At 48.5% G+C, this 18,215-nt stretch overlaps 5 protein-coding genes across 7 annotated transcripts; 2 read left to right on the forward strand and 3 right to left on the reverse strand.

Annotated features, from left to right (window-relative positions):
* Positions 1-914: 914 nt before the first annotated feature.
* LOC125159530 (histone H3-like) lies at positions 915-5,424 on the reverse strand. Of its 3 annotated transcripts, none has more exons than XM_047848018.1 (3): positions 4,006-4,654; positions 2,624-3,701; positions 915-1,329 (listed from the first exon to the last, which is right to left on the reverse strand). In XM_047848018.1, exons 1-2 carry the CDS (start codon positions 4,475-4,477, stop codon positions 3,526-3,528), a joined length of 648 nt encoding a protein of 215 aa, XP_047703974.1. In that variant the 5' UTR covers positions 4,478-4,654; the 3' UTR covers positions 915-1,329; positions 2,624-3,525. The 3 variants fall into 3 exon arrangements, with proteins under 3 accessions (XP_047703974.1, XP_047703973.1, XP_047703975.1); XM_047848017.1 differs by having other exon boundaries at positions 3,805-4,654; XM_047848019.1 differs by having other exon boundaries at positions 2,624-5,424.
* A 596-nt stretch (positions 5,425-6,020) lies between these two features.
* On the reverse strand, positions 6,021-6,717 carry LOC125159532 (histone H2A type 2-A). The gene has a single exon (XM_047848022.1). The coding sequence runs from the start codon at positions 6,519-6,521 to the stop codon at positions 6,129-6,131; it is 393 nt and encodes a 130-aa protein (XP_047703978.1). The 5' UTR covers positions 6,522-6,717; the 3' UTR covers positions 6,021-6,128.
* A 12-nt stretch (positions 6,718-6,729) lies between these two features.
* LOC125159536 (histone H2B type 2-E-like) lies at positions 6,730-7,396 on the forward strand. The gene has a single exon (XM_047848026.1). It carries the CDS (start codon positions 6,877-6,879, stop codon positions 7,255-7,257), a length of 381 nt encoding a protein of 126 aa, XP_047703982.1. The 5' UTR covers positions 6,730-6,876; the 3' UTR covers positions 7,258-7,396.
* Positions 7,397-16,466: 9,070 nt separating this feature from the next.
* Positions 16,467-17,123, reverse strand: LOC125159538 (histone H2B type 2-E-like). The gene has a single exon (XM_047848028.1). The coding sequence runs from the start codon at positions 16,981-16,983 to the stop codon at positions 16,603-16,605; it is 381 nt and encodes a 126-aa protein (XP_047703984.1). The 5' UTR covers positions 16,984-17,123; the 3' UTR covers positions 16,467-16,602.
* A 52-nt stretch (positions 17,124-17,175) lies between these two features.
* On the forward strand, positions 17,176-17,839 carry LOC125159533 (histone H2A type 2-A). Its single transcript, XM_047848023.1, has one exon. It carries the CDS (start codon positions 17,339-17,341, stop codon positions 17,729-17,731), a length of 393 nt encoding a protein of 130 aa, XP_047703979.1. The 5' UTR covers positions 17,176-17,338; the 3' UTR covers positions 17,732-17,839.
* The last annotated feature ends 376 nt before the right edge of the window (positions 17,840-18,215 follow it).

An 18,215-nucleotide genomic window follows, 5' to 3' on the forward strand; every position in this document is an offset into this window, starting at 1 on the left:
GCCCCTTGAGGCAAATCACCAATATGGCAGCTAATAGGTAAGGCAGCAGTGTCCTGCCAAGGCCTGACCCTCTGCTGGGTGAGAAAGACTGGGTCAATAGGCTCCAAATCCTCAGAAAGTGAGTGTGCATACACCTGCTTCCACCGCCTGTGGTTTGCTGGCCCTATGTGAAGACAGGGGGCTCAGTCAGGCTGAATAGAGAACACTTCCATTGTCAAGACCCAGACCTGCTGTTGTGTAGGAGAGCTGAAAGACAGATTTTTAAAAAAATCTTTTGTACACTCTGAGGAATACAGTTTTAATGATCTATACACAATGCATGAAAAGTCTTATGAAAAAGTGCCCTTTTTCCCTGTACAAGGAGCGTCCTCCAAGTACCCTCACATTTGCCCCAGTGGACTATTTGGGGTAATCAGAAGAGACCCCGCCTCCTTCTGGGTGTCTCTTCCCTTACCCCTAGGCCTAGAATTTTGTTCCCCATCCTCAACCAGGCTAGTTCCTGCTCCTGAGCTTCCCTGAGATGCTCAATAAATAAAAATTCATTTGTTTTATTCAACAAAGAAATGAATATTTATTTGCCACTCTTACAAAATCTCATTTTTGACTGGACTCAGACGAGAGGTAGAACCTCTTAGAGAAGACAGCCTCTGTCTCTTGGCAGTCCGTTCCTATGGCCTCCTTCATTCTCTTGGCCAAAAGGTTAGCATTTTCTGCAGGCTCTTCCTTATTTGTCTTCATGCACTGCTTGTTCAAAGCAGTACCCCGACGTCTGTGTTGGAGGACACATGGAGTGAGAAGACGCCCAATCTTGGCTGCTCAGGTATGAGGTTTCCTACTTTGTTTGTTTAGGGACTTTCTCACAACATCCTGGCGGACATCATCTTCCTTAGAGAGATTGAAAACTTTGCGGATTCTGCTAGGTCTTTGGGGCCCCCAGGCGACAAGGCACAGTAGGATCAGTGAGTCCAGGAGTATCCTTCTCCCCGTTTTTTACAATGACCAAGTTGAGAACACTGAGATTGACATCCGCAATGCAAGCCTGAACAGATCTGCGCTTTCTTCCCCCAGAGTCCTTCTGGGTCGGTGGCAGGAAGGCCCTGTACTCGGCAGCAGGCAGACACAGCCATGGGTCAAGACACCCTGCTTCATGGGGAAGCCTTGTTTGTCATTGTCACCACTGATTTGGAACACGTAACCCTTACACTCTTCACCTAGAGCATCAGCAGCAACTTCTGTGACTGTTCGCTTCTCATAAAAGGTACGAAGTTCACGTTCATCGTCCACTTCAATGAGTTTCTGGCAGCCAGTAGCCGGGAAAGAGTTGTTCAGCTAAGGATGATGAAAGGGGTGGGGTGGGGAGGGAAAAGTCTTAAGAAAACTGCAAAACCACCTACAAAGGTAATTCCATTGCAAAAAGCCTTTTATGGAACCCTCAGAAAATGAGCAGAGATCCTGAAATATCGGTTTTACTAGCTAAATGTGTGTACACAGTAACGCACAAGCACTGCACTAAAAATCAAGCTAATTTTTCCTCCAGCATCGCCGAATGACCCCAGAGCAAAGAGCCCTCCACTGCTCTATAGCCTATCAGAGCAGGAAGCCCAGTTAGGGGCCGCCAACTAGGCAGCAAGGCCATATCTCTGAAAGGCAGATTAGTGATGCAGATGAGGTCCATCCTCTGAGGGGCTCACCTTTGACAGGAAACCAGTTAAGACCACCCAGGGAAGGCCACCACTGCCCCGCACCAGTGAGGGGCCAGGTCCTAACTCCCCCGTGCTCTTCCTCCTCTGCTTTCCTATTTTCCTTCCACACCCTGCAATCGTGGATTTGGGGAGCGAGCGCTCCACTTGTTGTGGTGGGAGGAGCACACGTGGGTAGAAACGCGAGGAGAGGGGTGAAGGCAGATCATAGCCATTCCCACTAAGCCAGGAATCCCTGAACTCTGCCTTAGCCACGGCAGATGCCCGCAGGCTGTTCTCAAATCTCAGGGCCACGGGCAGGTCTTGGGCATCTTTGGTATTTTAGGTTGGTTGAAGCTGATGTAGTATCAGTTTGAGGCATGGGATCCTGAGGAGGAAGGGCTCCGGCATGGAAATCAGGGGTCTGCTGAGCCACTAAGGGCTCTGCCACTCTGGAACGTAATTCTCCCTTTGAAGACTTCAGGCTGCACTTTTGGAAACAAATTTCAACGGACAAGAGATGCGGGCTGCAAAGGGGTCATCCCTGCAGAGCTCCAAGTCACTGCTACTTCTGCTTATAACTAAGTCACAGGGGATCCCATCACGTACTGTTGGTCTGAGCAGGGAATGAGGCCCCGGGCAGAGACCATGGGGCCTGTACTGATTTCCTAGGGCTGCCCTCACAAGATACCAGACTGCGTGGCTTAAACAACAGAAATTTACCGACTCCCAGCTCTAGAGGCTAGAAGTCCAAGATCAAGGGGCACCTGGGTGGCTCAGTTGGTTAAGTGCCAGACTTTGGCTCGGGTCATAATCTCACCGTTTGTGGGTTGGAGACCCGCGTTGGACTCTGCGCTGTATGGAGCCTGCTAGGGATTCTCTCTCTCTGTACCCCCGCCCCTGGTGCTCTCTCTCTCTCTCAAAATAAATAAATAAAAACTTACAAAAAAACCTCTTTTTGTGTTAAGAAGTCCAAGATCAAGATGTCATCAGATTTGGTTTCCTCTGAGGCCTCTCCTTAGCCTGCAGGTGGCTGCCTTCTCACTGTGTCCTCTTATGGTCGTCCCTCTGTGCTGACTGTGTCCTGATCTCCTCTTATAAAAAAGACACTACTCATATAGGATGAGAGCACATCCTAATGACATTTTAACTTAAATGCCTCTTCAAAGGCCCTATCTCCAAATACAGTCACCTTCTGAGGTACTAGGAGTTAGAGCTTCAACACAGGAATTGCTGGGGGGGGGGGGGGGGGGGGGCAGGAAAGACACAATTCAGCCGGTCACAGGGCCTATTCTGAAAATCTCTGAGTCTGGGGCTGAAAACTGGGGACCCTCTGGCAGGAGCAGAAAAAGTTTTCTTCCTTCCTTCCTCTCTCTCTTTCTTTCCTCCCCACACTCCTTGCAAAGGGCAAAAGTTTTCAAAAGTTATCTCTGCCTGTTTCTGCTCCCCTCCGTGAATTTTCACCAATCTCTGTGTGAACGAAACCACCAACTCTGGTCTCTTCCGGGTGTACATAAACGACGATCAAGGATAAGAGGTGTCAATCTGAGACGCACACAGCCGCTGGTGTTTGAGTTCTTGCTCGTGTAATGCCAGCTTCCCGAGGTCCTGCCCCACTCTTCTAGGTAAACAGACTCATTTCTAAGACCCCGAGAGGCGTGAAGACTTCCATTTCATCTGGTGTAATAAGAGTGGCCCCTCGGAGAGAAACTCAAGCCTCCGCCCGCACAGATGCTGGGGCAGACAGACGTGGGCAAGGAGGGGAAGGGAGCAGGGCGTGCTCTGCCTTCCCTTGGTTCCAGCCGCCCGAGAGCTTGAACTACTGAGCGCCCCCGCGCTGGATAACTCAAGTACCTGCACAAAACTCCTCAAATGTCTCTGCATGTGGGGTTGTCCTCCTGGAAGAATCGCGAGTCTCCTGCTGTGGACGTGAGCAGGGAAGGATACCGACCAGGCGGAGCTCCCGGGGAGTGGTGTCGTGTTGAGGAGGCCTTTGAATCCCGGTCCATCTTCCCACCGCGGCTGTTTTAGAGAAACCCATAGGACTGTCAGAGCTGAATGCTGGGCCACACAAGCCAGACCCTCTTTGTCCTGTGTGTTCCTGCCCGGAGCTGCCCAATCCTACCTTCTTCCTTAAGGTTCCTTGGCATTCGAAACAAAGGGCGGGGCGGGGCGGGGCGGGGGGAGAAAGGCGGGGGGAGAAAGTGCAGAGCGCGAGACCTCTGGCAACGTCGCTGCGGCGAGCAAGGGAGTTTTGACAAAGTGGGTGAAGGGGATGAATGGCACCCGCTAAGTGTCCCGCTGCCCGGGGCAACCTGGGCGTTACCGACACCCGACGTGCAGGCAGGGTTTGGGAATCCCGACGACGACCTAGCAGAAACCTGGCGGTACCAAGGTGGCGGATTTGCCCCCTCCCACCAGCCGGAGCGCCGCGCCTCTGGGGGCCACTTCCGGCGGGGGTGTGGAGGCCGCGGGAGCACGGCTCCCGCTGGGGAAGAAGCCGGGCCAGCCGAGTCCGGACCGCTCCCTAGGGACTCTTCGTCGTCTCGGCCCGTCCTGGAGCCCAAGGCCCCTCGTCTCCTGTCCCGACAGCTTACAACCCGGGGCCACCGTGGGGCACGTAAGGACACCCCAGGAAGAGAGCACGCATGCCCGCCCCACAGAAGCCGAAGTGGGGGTCCTGGCCGCACCCGAAAAAGGGAGCCAACAAACGGGACGGGACGCCCCTGGACTCGGCGCGTGGCCCCGCGAGCTACCTGCCGGGAGACCCTCCGCTTTACCCGGTTCTGGTGCCTCATCCGCGCGGTGCGGGGGCGGGGGCGGGGGGGGGGGGACGGGTCTGCTTTGCACAGGGGAGGTGGCAGAGTATGAGAGCGTCGGCCGGAAGAGAGCGAAGACGAGTGGCACAGCTTCTTTCAGGTGCCGTCGTGGGTGGCTCTGAAAAGAGCCTTTGGATGGGATGGAACCTCGAGCCGAGCGCGCACTTTAAGCCCGCTCCCCGCGGATGCGGCGAGCCAGCTGGATGTCCTTGGGCATGATAGTGACGCGCTTGGCGTGGATAGCGCACAGGTTCGTGTCCTCGAACAGCCCCACCAGGTAGGCCTCGCTCGCCTCCTGCAGCGCCATCACGGCCGAGCTCTGGAAGCGCAGGTCCGTCTTGAAGTCCTGCGCGATCTCGCGCACCAGCCGCTGGAACGGCAGCTTGCGGATCAGCAGCTCGGTGGACTTCTGGTAGCGCCGGATCTCCCGCAGGGCCACGGTGCCCGGCCGGTAGCGGTGCGGCTTCTTCACGCCGCCCGTGGCGGGCGCGCTCTTGCGGGCCGCCTTGGTGGCCAGCTGCTTCCGCGGGGCCTTGCCGCCGGTCGACTTGCGGGCGGTCTGCTTTGTACGGGCCATAGCGAACCAAAACACCAACTCACCAGCGCAGCGGCAGCGAGAGTAACGGGGCCTCGGCCCGCCGCCGCACTCTTTATAGGCACCGTCTTCTTCCGATCGGGCGGGGCGACAATTGAAAGTCCCGCGCTGGCTGTCCATTGGCTGTGACGTCACCCGTCCCGGCATCACTCATTGGCCTGGGCACAATCCTCCCTACCCCGCCCACTCGCCTCGCTTTCTACTTTCCAGTTCGCCAAGTCTTTCTCCTACCTTGTTTTTCCTTTCTTTTCGGCGGGCGGGGAGGGAGGAGGGGGGGGGGGCTCATTTTTGAGCTCAACTCTGTTCGAATCTTCCTCCCTGACCCTTTTACCCCTTTGCCGCGCAGTACCCTCTTCCTTCCCTCGCGGGCTCCCCAACTCCACCTCACTTTTCCGTTTGCTCCCCGCCCCCCAAAGCGCCTTGTCCCCTTCTAAGAGCCCCCTCGTTGGTGTGATGGATCTTCTTTTCCCGCCTTGTCGGTACTTTTCGGATGGGAAAGTTGTCCGTCTCACCCCATCCCCTCGCCTCCCGAGCGCAAGATCCCGCCTGCGGGGACCTGTCCCTCCGCTGCGAAGGCGGCCCCCTCACTTTTACTTGAGACAGCCGGCTCAGCTAAGCCAAGGTCAGGGCCGCCACACTCCCGCAAACTGCCAGCTCCCCTGCCGACGGGGGGTGCACGTGTGTTGCGCAAAGGCCTCGTGAGCCCGGGAGTCGCGTACTTGGCACCCACTCCCGAGGGAGGAGCCCGGGGGCCACCCAACAGTACTACTCCTAGCGCAGTCGACCGTGGCTGCGCCCAACGGGCTCTAGCTCCTCTCCCTGCCTTCAAGTCCTAAGTAAGATCTACGAGATGGGTGAGGCGCAAGATTTGAGAGGCCAGGAGCGGCTCGGCGACTACTGGCCAATAGTGGAACGGAGAAGAGCCGCTACTGTGAACAACTCTTTATTTGAAAGGGTGGGTGGCTCTTAAAAGAGCCTTTGATTTCACAGGTACCCCTTTGCCACCAGGGCTGGCTGAGCTTCCGGACGCCGGCCTCACTTGCCCTTTGCCTTGTGGTGGCTCTCCGTCTTCTTGGGGAGCAACACGGCCTGGATGTTGGGCAGCACGCCGCCCTGGGCGATGGTGACTTTGCCCAACAGCTTGTTCAGTTCCTCGTCGTTGCGGATGGCCAGCTGCAGGTGGCGGGGGATGATGCGCGTCTTCTTGTTGTCGCGGGCCGCGTTCCCCGCCAGCTCCAGGATTTCCGCCGTCAGATACTCCAGCACCGCCGCCATGTAGACCGGCGCGCCGGCCCCCACCCGCTCGGCATAGTTGCCCTTGCGCAGCAGACGGTGCACTCGGCCCACCGGGAACTGCAGGCCGGCGCGGGACGAGCGCGACTTGGCCTTGGCGCGAGCCTTGCCTCCTTGTTTGCCACGGCCAGACATGACGGCAACGCTCACCGCGACCACCTCCCGCTTGACGACCGAGAATAGTCGCCGCAAACGCCGCCGCTTCAGCCTTTTATAGGCAGAACCCGGATTGTCTACGGGGCACTTTGATTGGCTAAGGCAGATCTTTATTCTGACGACCAATAGGCCGGCTCGGCCAGAATCCGCTCATTTACATAATCTCGTCCCCCTCGCAGGAGCGCGGCCGAAAACTCGCGAATCACGGCGCAGCGTAACCAGAACCTTAATTTGCGTGGGGCCTCTTTAAGTCCGGAGTCGCTTCCGGTAGCCTCGGCCCTACGGTGGGGTTTGCGTTCCCGGTGGTCGGCGTCCGTGCCTTGTGCTCGCCGCTATGCCCGAGCCGGCAAAGTCCGCCCCCGCGGCCAAGAAGGGCTCGAAGAAGGCGGTCACCAAAGCCCAGAAGAAGGACGGCAAGAAGCGCAAGCGCAGCCGCAAGGAGAGTTACTCCATCTACGTGTACAAGGTGCTCAAGCAGGTGCACCCCGACACCGGCATCTCGTCCAAGGCCATGGGCATCATGAACTCGTTCGTCAACGACATCTTCGAGCGCATCGCCGGCGAGGCCTCCCGCCTGGCGCATTACAACAAGCGCTCGACCATCACCTCCCGGGAGATCCAGACGGCCGTGCGCCTGCTGCTGCCCGGCGAGCTGGCCAAGCACGCCGTGTCCGAGGGCACCAAGGCCGTCACCAAGTACACCAGCTCCAAGTGAGTCCCTGCCGGGACTCGGCGCTCGCACGGGTCGCCGGCCGCTTGACTCCAAAGGCTCTTTTCAGAGCCACCCACCTTCTAGGGGAAAGAAGCGGTTTTTCCCTATTTCAAAATGTTATTTTTCCATGCTATTTATTCTTTTTAATATCAGCCTTTTCCTTTGGATGACAAGAAAGGACTCTAAGATTGGACCTGATTCTTCTAACATTGTGGAGAGCTAGAGTACGTGTATTTGTTCTCAAAAGTAACTGAGGTTTAACAGTGAAGCGGTCAGCAATGCATGGCAGTCAACGTGTAAATATACTCATGATTATAGAAATTAGTGCTAAGGAGTGTTTGCTGTAAGGTAATTAGCTTGAATCTGTTTATTGTAATTGCATTTTTCTTTGGAAAATTAATGTGTTTGTAAACATGGAAAGCAGACTTCTGAAACCACGCCCAACACCCATAAATAAATTTTTCTCAGTACCTCGGTATCTTGATTCTGTGGTTGAAGTAATTTCTAGTTTACACACTTTTTGCCCCAATTCGGTGTTTCTTTCAGGTACACTGAATCGGTACGTATTCACTGCTCACATTGGAGACGTTAAACTGTCAGAATAAGATAATGCAAAAGCCACTCATTTATAATAAACCCTTCTTGCTCAGGTTGATAACCTACATTCTCCATAATTGTAGTTTTGCTCCATCCTGGATAAGGGAGGAGGAAAGAGGGTTTATAAATCCAGAATCTGGGCCTGTTAATCATAAAATGTCCAGAAACATTGTTAAAACTACTTAGGTCTTAAAAATATGTGTGCTTAGGGGCACCTGGGTGGCTCAGTTGGTTAAGTGTCTGACTGCGGCTCAGGTCATGATCTCCTGATGTGTGAGCCGGGGTTCAACCTTGGGCTCTGTTCTGACCACTCAGCCTGGAGCCTGCTGCAGATTCTGTGTCTCCCCCTCTCTCTGCTCCTCCCATGCTCATGCTCTGTCTCTCAATAATAAATAAATGTTAAAAAATAAATTAAAAAATACCGTTTGCTTAGAGCAGTTCATTTTCTTTTTATCTGAAAACAGGGGCACTAAATATTAGAGAATAAAAAGGTCTTCTCCATTTCTGAGTTAGATGTTTAAAAGCAGTGTTTCCTAAAACAGTTCAAAGGCCATTAGAGCCTGAATCAATCAGTGGGTTTATCCCTTAACCCCCACATACTTCCACTGAACCCAAATCACTGGGGCACTGTGATTGGTGGGGTGAGAACCTCTGGGACACACCAGGTGATTCATGTTTCATAACCGACATATTGGCTATGTAGTTGCCATGTTATTTGGTAACAATCTGTTTGCAGTTTTCAGTTACCATCCAGACATTTCCTTTTTCCTAAATTGTCTTTTCCCAGAATTATTCATAATATTACATACAAAACTAACTTCATTTTTTCTCTCATTAACCCAGGGCACCAAATATAGCATAAGACTTTGCCTTTCTACTTTTATTAAGGTTTGGAAACACATTTTAAAGAGGTCAAATGAGAACAAAAAATAAAGTACTAAAAGGCACAAAAATGAAACTTTCTGAAAAAAAAATTAAGCACACTGCAAGTGTCCTAGCTCATCCCCTGGCTTATATACTTTATGTACCTACATAAAATCTCAGATATTATTGGCAGACCATCCTATCTGCCCTGCCCAATTAAAAAACGGTAACTTATTTCCTAGTATTGTGCTAAAGCCATCCCTTCTTTCCAATGCTTAGGTCTCAGGAAACATTTCCCTACTTTTGCACATGTCTTGCTTGGATCTACTAAGTGATTAGAAAGAAGGCCAAAGCTTGAAAAGTTCAGGTAAATTATGGAGATGGGGAAGGGAAAAGAAAATAGGGGAAGGTTTGCATTTACAGGGTAGGAATATAATGAAAACATATTAAGAGGCACACAGGATGTTGGGCAAATACTGTCATTATATGTGGGGGAGGGAGTGGTCACCTTTGGTTCTGAAGATTCTCCAGATATGGGTAGGAAAGCAGAAAACAGCAAATTCTTAAAAGTGGAGGTGAGTCATTATAACTGTATTACCTATCAATAGTTCCCTTTAGCACCGGTGTGAAAGCAAAACAAATATCCTGTTCAGGCTCCACTAGGAGTATTTTTGCACACAATTTCCTGCAATAAGGGAGAGGGGGGAAAAAACACATTTTGCACCCTCAGATAAATAAAACATGCTGGGGGTGCAGCAGTAAACAGAGAAGGAAAAGTCGCTATCCACATAAAGCTATATTTTAGTTAATGGATGCTGAAAACAAAAAAATGAAAGAAATGCATAATAATATAATATTCAGGGGAATGTATGTGTTATGAAGTACCAGAGAATATGGAAAGGAGTGTGGACAATAGGTCTGATCTGTTAATATTTGAGCAGAGGCCTGAAGAAAGTAAGATAGCCATAGGCTATCTTAGAGAAGAGTATTCTAAGAACTGTGTATTCTAAAATCCAGTGCAAAGCCCCTGAGACAAGTTTAGAGAGTTTAAGGAATAAGCAATAGTGTGGCTGAAGCACAGTCCACAAAGGAAATATCTGCAAGGAGAAAAGATCACAGAGGTAGTTGACAGATCATGGGGGCTTCATAGGCCATGGCAAAGATTTTGTCATAAAGGAGTTGGAGTGCCTTTGGGGAGTTTGATCAGAGTAATGACATTATTTGATTTTTTTTTTTTTTAAAGCTCATCCAGGATGCTATGTTAAAAAATAGACTGTAAGAGAACAAGAGTAGAAGCAGGGAGAATTTCAAAGAGGCTACAGTAGTAGTTCAGGAGAGAGAGAGGTGGTACCAGTGGAGATCTGAGAAGTAGTTAAGATATATTTTGGTACATTTTGAATATATTTGATAATATATTCAAATGTATTTGATAATCTTGGACATATTTTTAAATTGATGAGCTGAATGTTATGACAGGAGAAGAATAAAAGATTAATTGCAGGTTTTTGGTGAGAGCACTTGGAAAGAGCTGCTATTTACTGACATGAGAGATGAGAGATTTGGAGGGAGAAATCTAAGAGTACTGTTTTGGACAAAAATTGTGAGACTCCCGGTAGCTATCCAAGTGGAAATATCGAAAAGGAAATACTAAATTCCCAAACAGGAATATGATATATGAGAATCTGGAGTTCAGGGAAGAGAAAGGGGTTAGGTGTATAAAGTCTGGCTCTTGCTCTGTTGTAGATGATCTACCCTTTCTTTTTGAAAGCACTTAGAATCACTATAACACATCAAGATACATTTTCTCCCTGAAAGTTACTTAGCTGTGGTCTCAGGATGTGACTAAATTCCCCTATCCAACTCCACTTTCAACCTCAGATTTTAGAAGACAGAATAACCAAATGTCTAAGCCCACATCATTTGAGCATCCTTGGACTGGTGCTATCACTTAAGTCACCGTTACCACTAATGACTATAGCAAGTATGATAAACAGGTAACATTCAAAGTTCTGGTTAGTATATGATCACCGTCAAACATTCATAAGCCTTTTGATGAGGTGAAAAATCTTACACATTCATGATGAAATTGTATCAGGGTGAGCCTAGGTGGCTCAGTCGGTTAAGTGTCTGACTTCAGCTCAGGTCATGATCTTGCGGACTGTGGGTTCGAGCCCCGTGCCAGGCTCTGTGCAGACAGCTCAGAGCCTGGAGCCTGCTTTGGATTATGTGTCTCCCTCTCTCTGCCTCTCCCCTGCTCACACCTCTCTCTCTCTTTCAAAAGTAAATAAACATTAAAAAAAATTTTTTTTAAAGAAATTGTATCAGTTAACAGATTTACTGCACAAACAAAATAGGATGTCTATGAAAGCTGTTTCTGTAGTATTTAAAGTCTTTAATTGTAACTTTGAAAAAATTTCTGAAGGAGGGGGGAATTCAAACCTATAGAAAAGTTTGTGGATGTTCAACCATTTCTTCATCTAGATTCACCAATTGTTACTATTTGCTGCATTTGCTTTATCACCTTTTTTTAAAGATTTTATTTTTAATTAATCTCTACACCCAACATGGGTCTCAAACTTAACAACCCTGAGATCAAGAGTCGCATGTTCTATGGACTGAGCCAGCCAGGTGCCCTGCTTCATCACTTTTCATGCACACATGTTTTCTAAACAATTTGAAAGTAAATTGTAAGCATCTTGACACTTCTCCTTAAACACGTCAGCATGTCTCCCTTAAAAATAAAGACATTCTCCTATATAATTACATACCATTATTACATACAACACATTTAATAATGACTTAATATTAAATAACACAATCCATATTCAAATTTCTCCAATTGTCAAAAAATATCCTATAATATAGTTGTTGTATTAACTTCCTATGGCTTAATTAGAAAGTCTTTGCAGATGTAACAACTTGCAATTGACCCTTGAACAACAAGGATCTTGGGACACTGACCCCTGAGCAGTCAAAAATCTGCAAATGAATTTTGATTTCCCCCAAGCCTACTGTTGGCTGGAAGGAATCCTCTCCAATAACATTAGTCATTAACACATATTTTGTATGCTATATGTATCATATACTATTGTCTTATAATAAAGTAGGCTAAAGAAAAAATGTTAAGAAAATCATAAGGAAGAGAAAATATATTTTGAGCCCTGTGCTGTATTTATCAAAAAATATGTGTACAAATGGAACTGTACAGTTCAAGTGTGTTGTTTAAGGTAACCTAAGTGTATTAAAACTTTGTGGCTTAAAACACACACATGTATGCTCTTACATTTCTGGAGGTCAGAAGTACAAAATCAGTTTCACCAAGTGGAAACCAAGACTGCTCTCTCCAAAAGCTCTAGGGAGAGAATCCATTTCCAAACATTTTTGAAAAGCTTCTAGAGGGGGCTTTTTTTGTTCCTGGTCCCTTCTTTCCTCTTCAAAGCCAGCATCACATCATCTTCAAATCTCTCTCTGCTTTTATCACCTTCTTTCCCTTCTTGGCTTTCTGCTTTACTCTGATAAGGACCCTGGTGATTACATTTGGGGTTCCCGCAAATAATTGAGGATATTTTCCTATTTCCAAATCATATCAGTAAAATCCCCTTTGCCATGTAATATTCACAGATTCTAGGGATTTAGATGTGCACATATTTGGGGGCCATATTCAGCTTACCACAGCTGTTGACTGCTGTTATGGGTTGAATTGTGTCCCCTGAAAAGATGTTGAAATATGACTCCACAGTGCCTTAGAAAGTGGCCTTATTTGGAAATAGGGTCTTTGCAGAGATGTACAGGCATGTCTCTGAGATCCTGTGGGTTTGGTTCCAGACTACCGCAAGCGAGTCCAATGACATTTTTGGTTTCCCAGTGCATATAAAAGTTATGTTAACACTATACTGTATTTTATTAAGTGTGCAACAGCATTATGTCAAAAAAAAACCCTGATATATATACACCTTAATTACAACATTTTATTGCCAAAAAATGCTATCACATGAGCTTTCAGCAAGTTGTAATCACTGATCGCAATCACCATAACAAATATAATAATGAAAGTCTGAAATATTGTGAAATTACCAAAACGTGACAGAGACACTAAGTGAATAAATGGTGTTGGAAAATGGCGCAGACTTCCTCCATATAGTGTTGCTGCAAGCCTTCAGTTTGTAAAAAATGCAGTATCTATAAAGCACAATAAAATGACATATGCCTGTAATCAATTTAAAATGAGGTAATCGGGGTGGACCCTAATCCAATGTGACTAGTGTCCCTATGAAGATGTAGAAACACAGGAAGAAAACTGAGCCAGAAGTCAGAGTTATGCTGTCACGTGTCAAAAAATAGCTGAGGCTACCCAAGGTGAAAAATAAGCAAGGATTCTCCTTGAGAGCCTTCAGAGGGACAGGACCCTAGCAGCACCTTCAGATTTCTAGCCTCCAGAGCTATGGCAGGATAAATCTCTGTTGTTTTAAGTCGCTCAGTTCATGGTACTTTGTTATGTCAGCCCTAAAAAACTAATACAAATACTACAATTTTAAATAATAGAATTATATTAAGTTTTTATTTTTTTAATTTTTATTAAAAAAAATTTTTTTTTTTTTAATGTTCATTTACTTTTGAGACAGAGAGAGACAGAGCATGAACGGGGGAGGGTCAGAGAGAAAGAGGGAGACACAGAATCTGAAACAGGCTCCAGGCTCTGAGCTGTCAGCACAGAGCCCAACCCGGGGCTCGAACTCACAAGCCGTGAGATCATGACCTGAGCGGAAGTCGGACTCAACCGACTGAGCCACCCAGGCGCCCCTTGTTTAAGTTTTTAAATCACATCTGTGATTTGTTTAAATCTCAGACATTCCTTCCTGATGGTAATATTAACCTCTGGCCCTGGTCACATACTGATTTTAACACTTGGAGACTTACTCCAAACATGTAGTTGGAGCCCCTCTATTTTTTTCTTATCTACCCTATTTATCCTCTGAGACCTTTCAGGACAAAAGGCCTATCATCTTTTATGCTGGGAAATTATGTGCTATTATTTCTCAAATATTTCAAGAGTCAAAGTAGTTGAAATAAAATACGTCAGACAAACAGGCTTAACCGGATATCCGAAGGTACAGCAGGGCTCCGAGGTTGGCTGAATTCCAGGAGTGGCTCAGAACACTGATCCTCCCCTGAAGATGTTCCTTCTTCTAGTGTTGTCTACAATTCTTCTTTGCCTTCACACCCCAGAGCACTCCATCCTCCTTTGCCCTTCAAAGAAACTTCTTTCCCAAAAGATAAAAGCAATCTACATTCCCTTACTCAGTTACTTCAATTTCTGAAATGTTTGTGCTAATCAGATTGGTCTAGATTTCTGAACTAATCAATGTGCAAAGGGGGCTGGGATTACACTCCAACCAATCAGGCCAACCCTGTAGGATTTGTTGTCTGGGAAACACGTGTGGCAGTGGTTTTCAAATTTCCCTGCCCGTTAAAGTCACTTGGAGAGCTTTTTAAAAATCACCCAAATGCAGGGGCACCTGGGTGGCTCAGTCGGTTAAGCGGCCGACTTCGGCTCGGGTCACGATCTCGAGGTCCGGGAGTTCGAGCCCCGCGTCGGGCTCTGTGCCGACAGCTCAGAGCCTGGAGCCTGTTTCGGATTCTGTGTCCCCCTCTCTCTGACCCTCCCCTGTTCATGCTCTGTCTCTCCCTGTCTCAAAAATAAATAAAACGTTAAAAAAGAATTAAAAAAAAAAATCACCCAAGTGCAGACTGTTAGATCCCAAACCACTTAGATAAGAATTTCTGGGGATGTCATCCAAGCATCAGTATTTTTTAAAGTTCTCCAGGTGATTACAATAGACAGTCCAATCTGAGAAACACATAAGGGATTAGGTGGATTCCTTAATGAAAATCAGGACGCTATTAGAAAAACAGAGTAAGAAAAATAAATGCTACAGTAATATTATTATAGGACTATCAACTACTAAGTTCTATTTCATGACAAACACATAAGAAGAAATAACATTTTCAAGAATACATTAAAGCTGGGCACCTCGGTGGCTCAGTTGGTTGGGCAGCCAACTTCAGCTCAGGTCATGATCTCACAGCTGGTGAGTTTGAGCCCTCCATGTGGCTCTGTGCTGACAGCTCGTAGCCTGGAGCCTGCTTCAGATTCTGTGTCTCCCTTTCTCTCTGCCCCTCCCCTGCTCACATTCTGTCTTTCTCTCTCAAAAATATTTTTTTTTTAAAGAATACATTAAGGAGTCAAGGAGAAATAGTCTGGAAGAATACCTTAAGGTGATAGTCCTTCATCCCCATTCCTCTGTGTTTGTGTTCTTTTCCCTGAGTACTACATGCACTCTCAAATTGCCAACGCCATATATCCACCTGAATATTAAAAGCTTCTCAAATTTGACTCAGAACTCTAGATCACTTTTCAGTGCCCCAAAAGCCATACCTCCTCCCAATATTCATCCTCATTAATAGCACCAGATGTTCAAATAAAAAACGTACGGGTTTTGCTTTTAACTACATCTTATTCCTCACCAAAACCTATCACTTTTACCTCCAAAATCTAATCCTAATTCCAACATATTTAACCATCACATTATCATTGTACTCCAATCCAACAGGTCTAGACTACCAGTGGTTCTCACACTTTAGCAACCATCAGAATCAGCCAGAGGACCTGTTAACACTGATTACTGGGGCCTGAAATTTTCATTTTTGATTGATTCTCAGGTAATACTGACGCTGCTCATCTGAGACCAGACTTTAGTAATCACTGCTCTACTTCACAACACTGCTATATAGCCTACTAGTTGGTTTTCTTGCTTCTACTATGGACAACCTAGAATCTAGATCCACTAAGCAACCAGAGTAATTTTTTTTTTTTTTTTTTTTTTGGTAAGGAGCAGCAGGCAGAAGTTTATTACAGATCGGAAAGTATGAATAGTATGAAGTCTCTCTTTACAGAGAGGGGGCATTTACAATGCCCCCCGAGTAATCGTTAAGGCTAATGAGGTCATGTGTGCAGATCCTTGCCTAAAACAATCCAAGAGTTCCCAAAACACCGAGAACAAACTCTCAAGCCAATCTACCTCCTTTTCACTTTCCCAGCCATATTGGGGCTTTCTACTCGGCTAGCATTTTACACTCTCCTGCTTCAGAAATTATGCATATGTTGTACCCATTCTGTGGAAATAGCCTTCAAATTGGACAAGCTTTTCTAATAATTCTCATCACAACCATATATTAGGCAATTTTGAGGATCTGCACCAGCATTAACGGTTACTAGGTAGCAAAATCCGCTTAAATCTTCCCATGAATGAAAAAAAAAAAAGAGCAGGTGCTCGTGAATCAGGGATACCGAGTCAATGAATTTGTCAGAACCAAAACTAAAAGTTATCCTTTTTAGCTCACAACTCTAAAGCACATGATGGAAAGACTGAAGTACCACCACCGTTTTACCAATTGGGAACACCAACCAGATAGTTGGTTGCACCTTTGTTAACCTGACAACTTCCTTATCGGGCATAATAAGTTAATGAAAACAAACAGCATTTCTCAACGTTAACGACTTAGCAACGCACACGTTCAACTCTACGCAGCAAAGCCAAAGCCAGCTTCAAGGGAGGTCCTCTACAAGCCAAATAACACCATTTCCCATTACGGTCTTCTACCCAACTATACAGAACTACTCTATCATCTAACTAAAAAATTAAAGTAACGGTCACTTGTACTTCACAAAAGAATTCAGAGTACTAAAAGAAGAACCCCAAAGGCAAACTAGGAACCATAATAGAGAAAACGAACAGCGTCTTTCCCCGAGAAGGTGGGTGGCTCTGAAAAGAGCCTTTGGAGTCAAGCGGCCGGCGACCCGTGCGAGCGCCGTGTCCCGGCAGGGACTCACTTGGAGCTGGTGTACTTGGTGACGGCCTTGGTGCCCTCGGACACGGCGTGCTTGGCCAGCTCGCCAGGCAGCAGCAGGCGCACGGCCGTCTGGATCTCCCGGGAGGTGATGGTCGAGCGCTTGTTGTAATGCGCCAGGCGGGAGGCCTCGCCGGCGATGCGCTCGAAGATGTCGTTGACGAACGAGTTCATGATGCCCATGGCCTTGGACGAGATGCCGGTGTCGGGGTGCACCTGCTTGAGCACCTTGTACACGTAGATGGAGTAACTCTCCTTGCGGCTGCGCTTGCGCTTCTTGCCGTCCTTCTTCTGGGCTTTGGTGACCGCCTTCTTCGAGCCCTTCTTGGCCGCGGGGGCGGACTTTGCCGGCTCGGGCATAGCGGCGAGCACAAGGCACGGACGCCGACCACCGGGAACGCAAACCCCACCGTAGGGCCGAGGCTACCGGAAGCGACTCCGGACTTAAAGAGGCCCCACGCAAATTAAGGTTCTGGTTACGCTGCGCCGTGATTCGCGAGTTTTCGGCCGCGCTCCTGCGAGGGGGACGAGATTATGTAAATGAGCGGATTCTGGCCGAGCCGGCCTATTGGTCGTCAGAATAAAGATCTGCCTTAGCCAATCAAAGTGCCCCGTAGACAATCCGGGTTCTGCCTATAAAAGGCTGAAGCGGCGGCGTTTGCGGCGACTATTCTCGGTCGTCAAGCGGGAGGTGGTCGCGGTGAGCGTTGCCGTCATGTCTGGCCGTGGCAAACAAGGAGGCAAGGCTCGCGCCAAGGCCAAGTCGCGCTCGTCCCGCGCCGGCCTGCAGTTCCCGGTGGGCCGAGTGCACCGTCTGCTGCGCAAGGGCAACTATGCCGAGCGGGTGGGGGCCGGCGCGCCGGTCTACATGGCGGCGGTGCTGGAGTATCTGACGGCGGAAATCCTGGAGCTGGCGGGGAACGCGGCCCGCGACAACAAGAAGACGCGCATTATCCCCCGCCACCTGCAGCTGGCCATCCGCAACGACGAGGAACTGAACAAGCTGTTGGGCAAAGTCACCATCGCCCAGGGCGGCGTGCTGCCCAACATCCAGGCCGTGTTGCTCCCCAAGAAGACGGAGAGCCACCACAAGGCAAAGGGCAAGTGAGGCCGGCGTCCGGAAGCTCAGCCAGCCCTGGTGGCAAAGGGGTACCTGTGAAATCAAAGGCTCTTTTAAGAGCCACCCACCCTTTCAAATAAAGAGTTGTTCACAGTAGCGGCTCTTCTCCGTTCCACTATTGGCCAGTAGTCGCCGAGCCGCTCCTGGCCTCTCAAATCTTGCGCCTCACCCATCTCGTAGATCTTACTTAGGACTTGAAGGCAGGGAGAGGAGCTAGAGCCCGTTGGGCGCAGCCACGGTCGACTGCGCTAGGAGTAGTACTGTTGGGTGGCCCCCGGGCTCCTCCCTCGGGAGTGGGTGCCAAGTACGCGACTCCCGGGCTCACGAGGCCTTTGCGCAACACACGTGCACCCCCCGTCGGCAGGGGAGCTGGCAGTTTGCGGGAGTGTGGCGGCCCTGACCTTGGCTTAGCTGAGCCGGCTGTCTCAAGTAAAAGTGAGGGGGCCGCCTTCGCAGCGGAGGGACAGGTCCC

This window comes from Prionailurus viverrinus, unplaced genomic scaffold (genome assembly GCF_022837055.1).
Source record: "Prionailurus viverrinus isolate Anna unplaced genomic scaffold, UM_Priviv_1.0 scaffold_50, whole genome shotgun sequence".
In the NCBI taxonomy this organism is placed as follows: Eukaryota; Metazoa; Chordata; class Mammalia; order Carnivora; family Felidae; genus Prionailurus; species Prionailurus viverrinus.

What these genes read in the sequence shown, in the direction of transcription:
- LOC125159530 (XM_047848017.1), bottom strand. Translation starts at nt 4,477, where the DNA reads ATGAGGCACCAGAACCGGGTAAAGCGGAGGGTCTCCCGGCAGGTAGCT. An exon ending in AAGGAACCTTAAGGAAGAAG is followed by an intron (nt 3,702 to 3,804) that starts GTAGGATTGGGC and finishes TCTCTAAAACAG; the next exon opens with CCGCGGTGGGAAGATGGACC.
- LOC125159532 (XM_047848022.1), bottom strand. Translation starts at nt 6,521, where the DNA reads ATGTCTGGCCGTGGCAAACAAGGAGGCAAGGCTCGCGCCAAGGCCAAG.
- LOC125159536 (XM_047848026.1), top strand. Translation starts at nt 6,877, where the DNA reads ATGCCCGAGCCGGCAAAGTCCGCCCCCGCGGCCAAGAAGGGCTCGAAG.
- LOC125159538 (XM_047848028.1), bottom strand. Translation starts at nt 16,983, where the DNA reads ATGCCCGAGCCGGCAAAGTCCGCCCCCGCGGCCAAGAAGGGCTCGAAG.
- LOC125159533 (XM_047848023.1), top strand. Translation starts at nt 17,339, where the DNA reads ATGTCTGGCCGTGGCAAACAAGGAGGCAAGGCTCGCGCCAAGGCCAAG.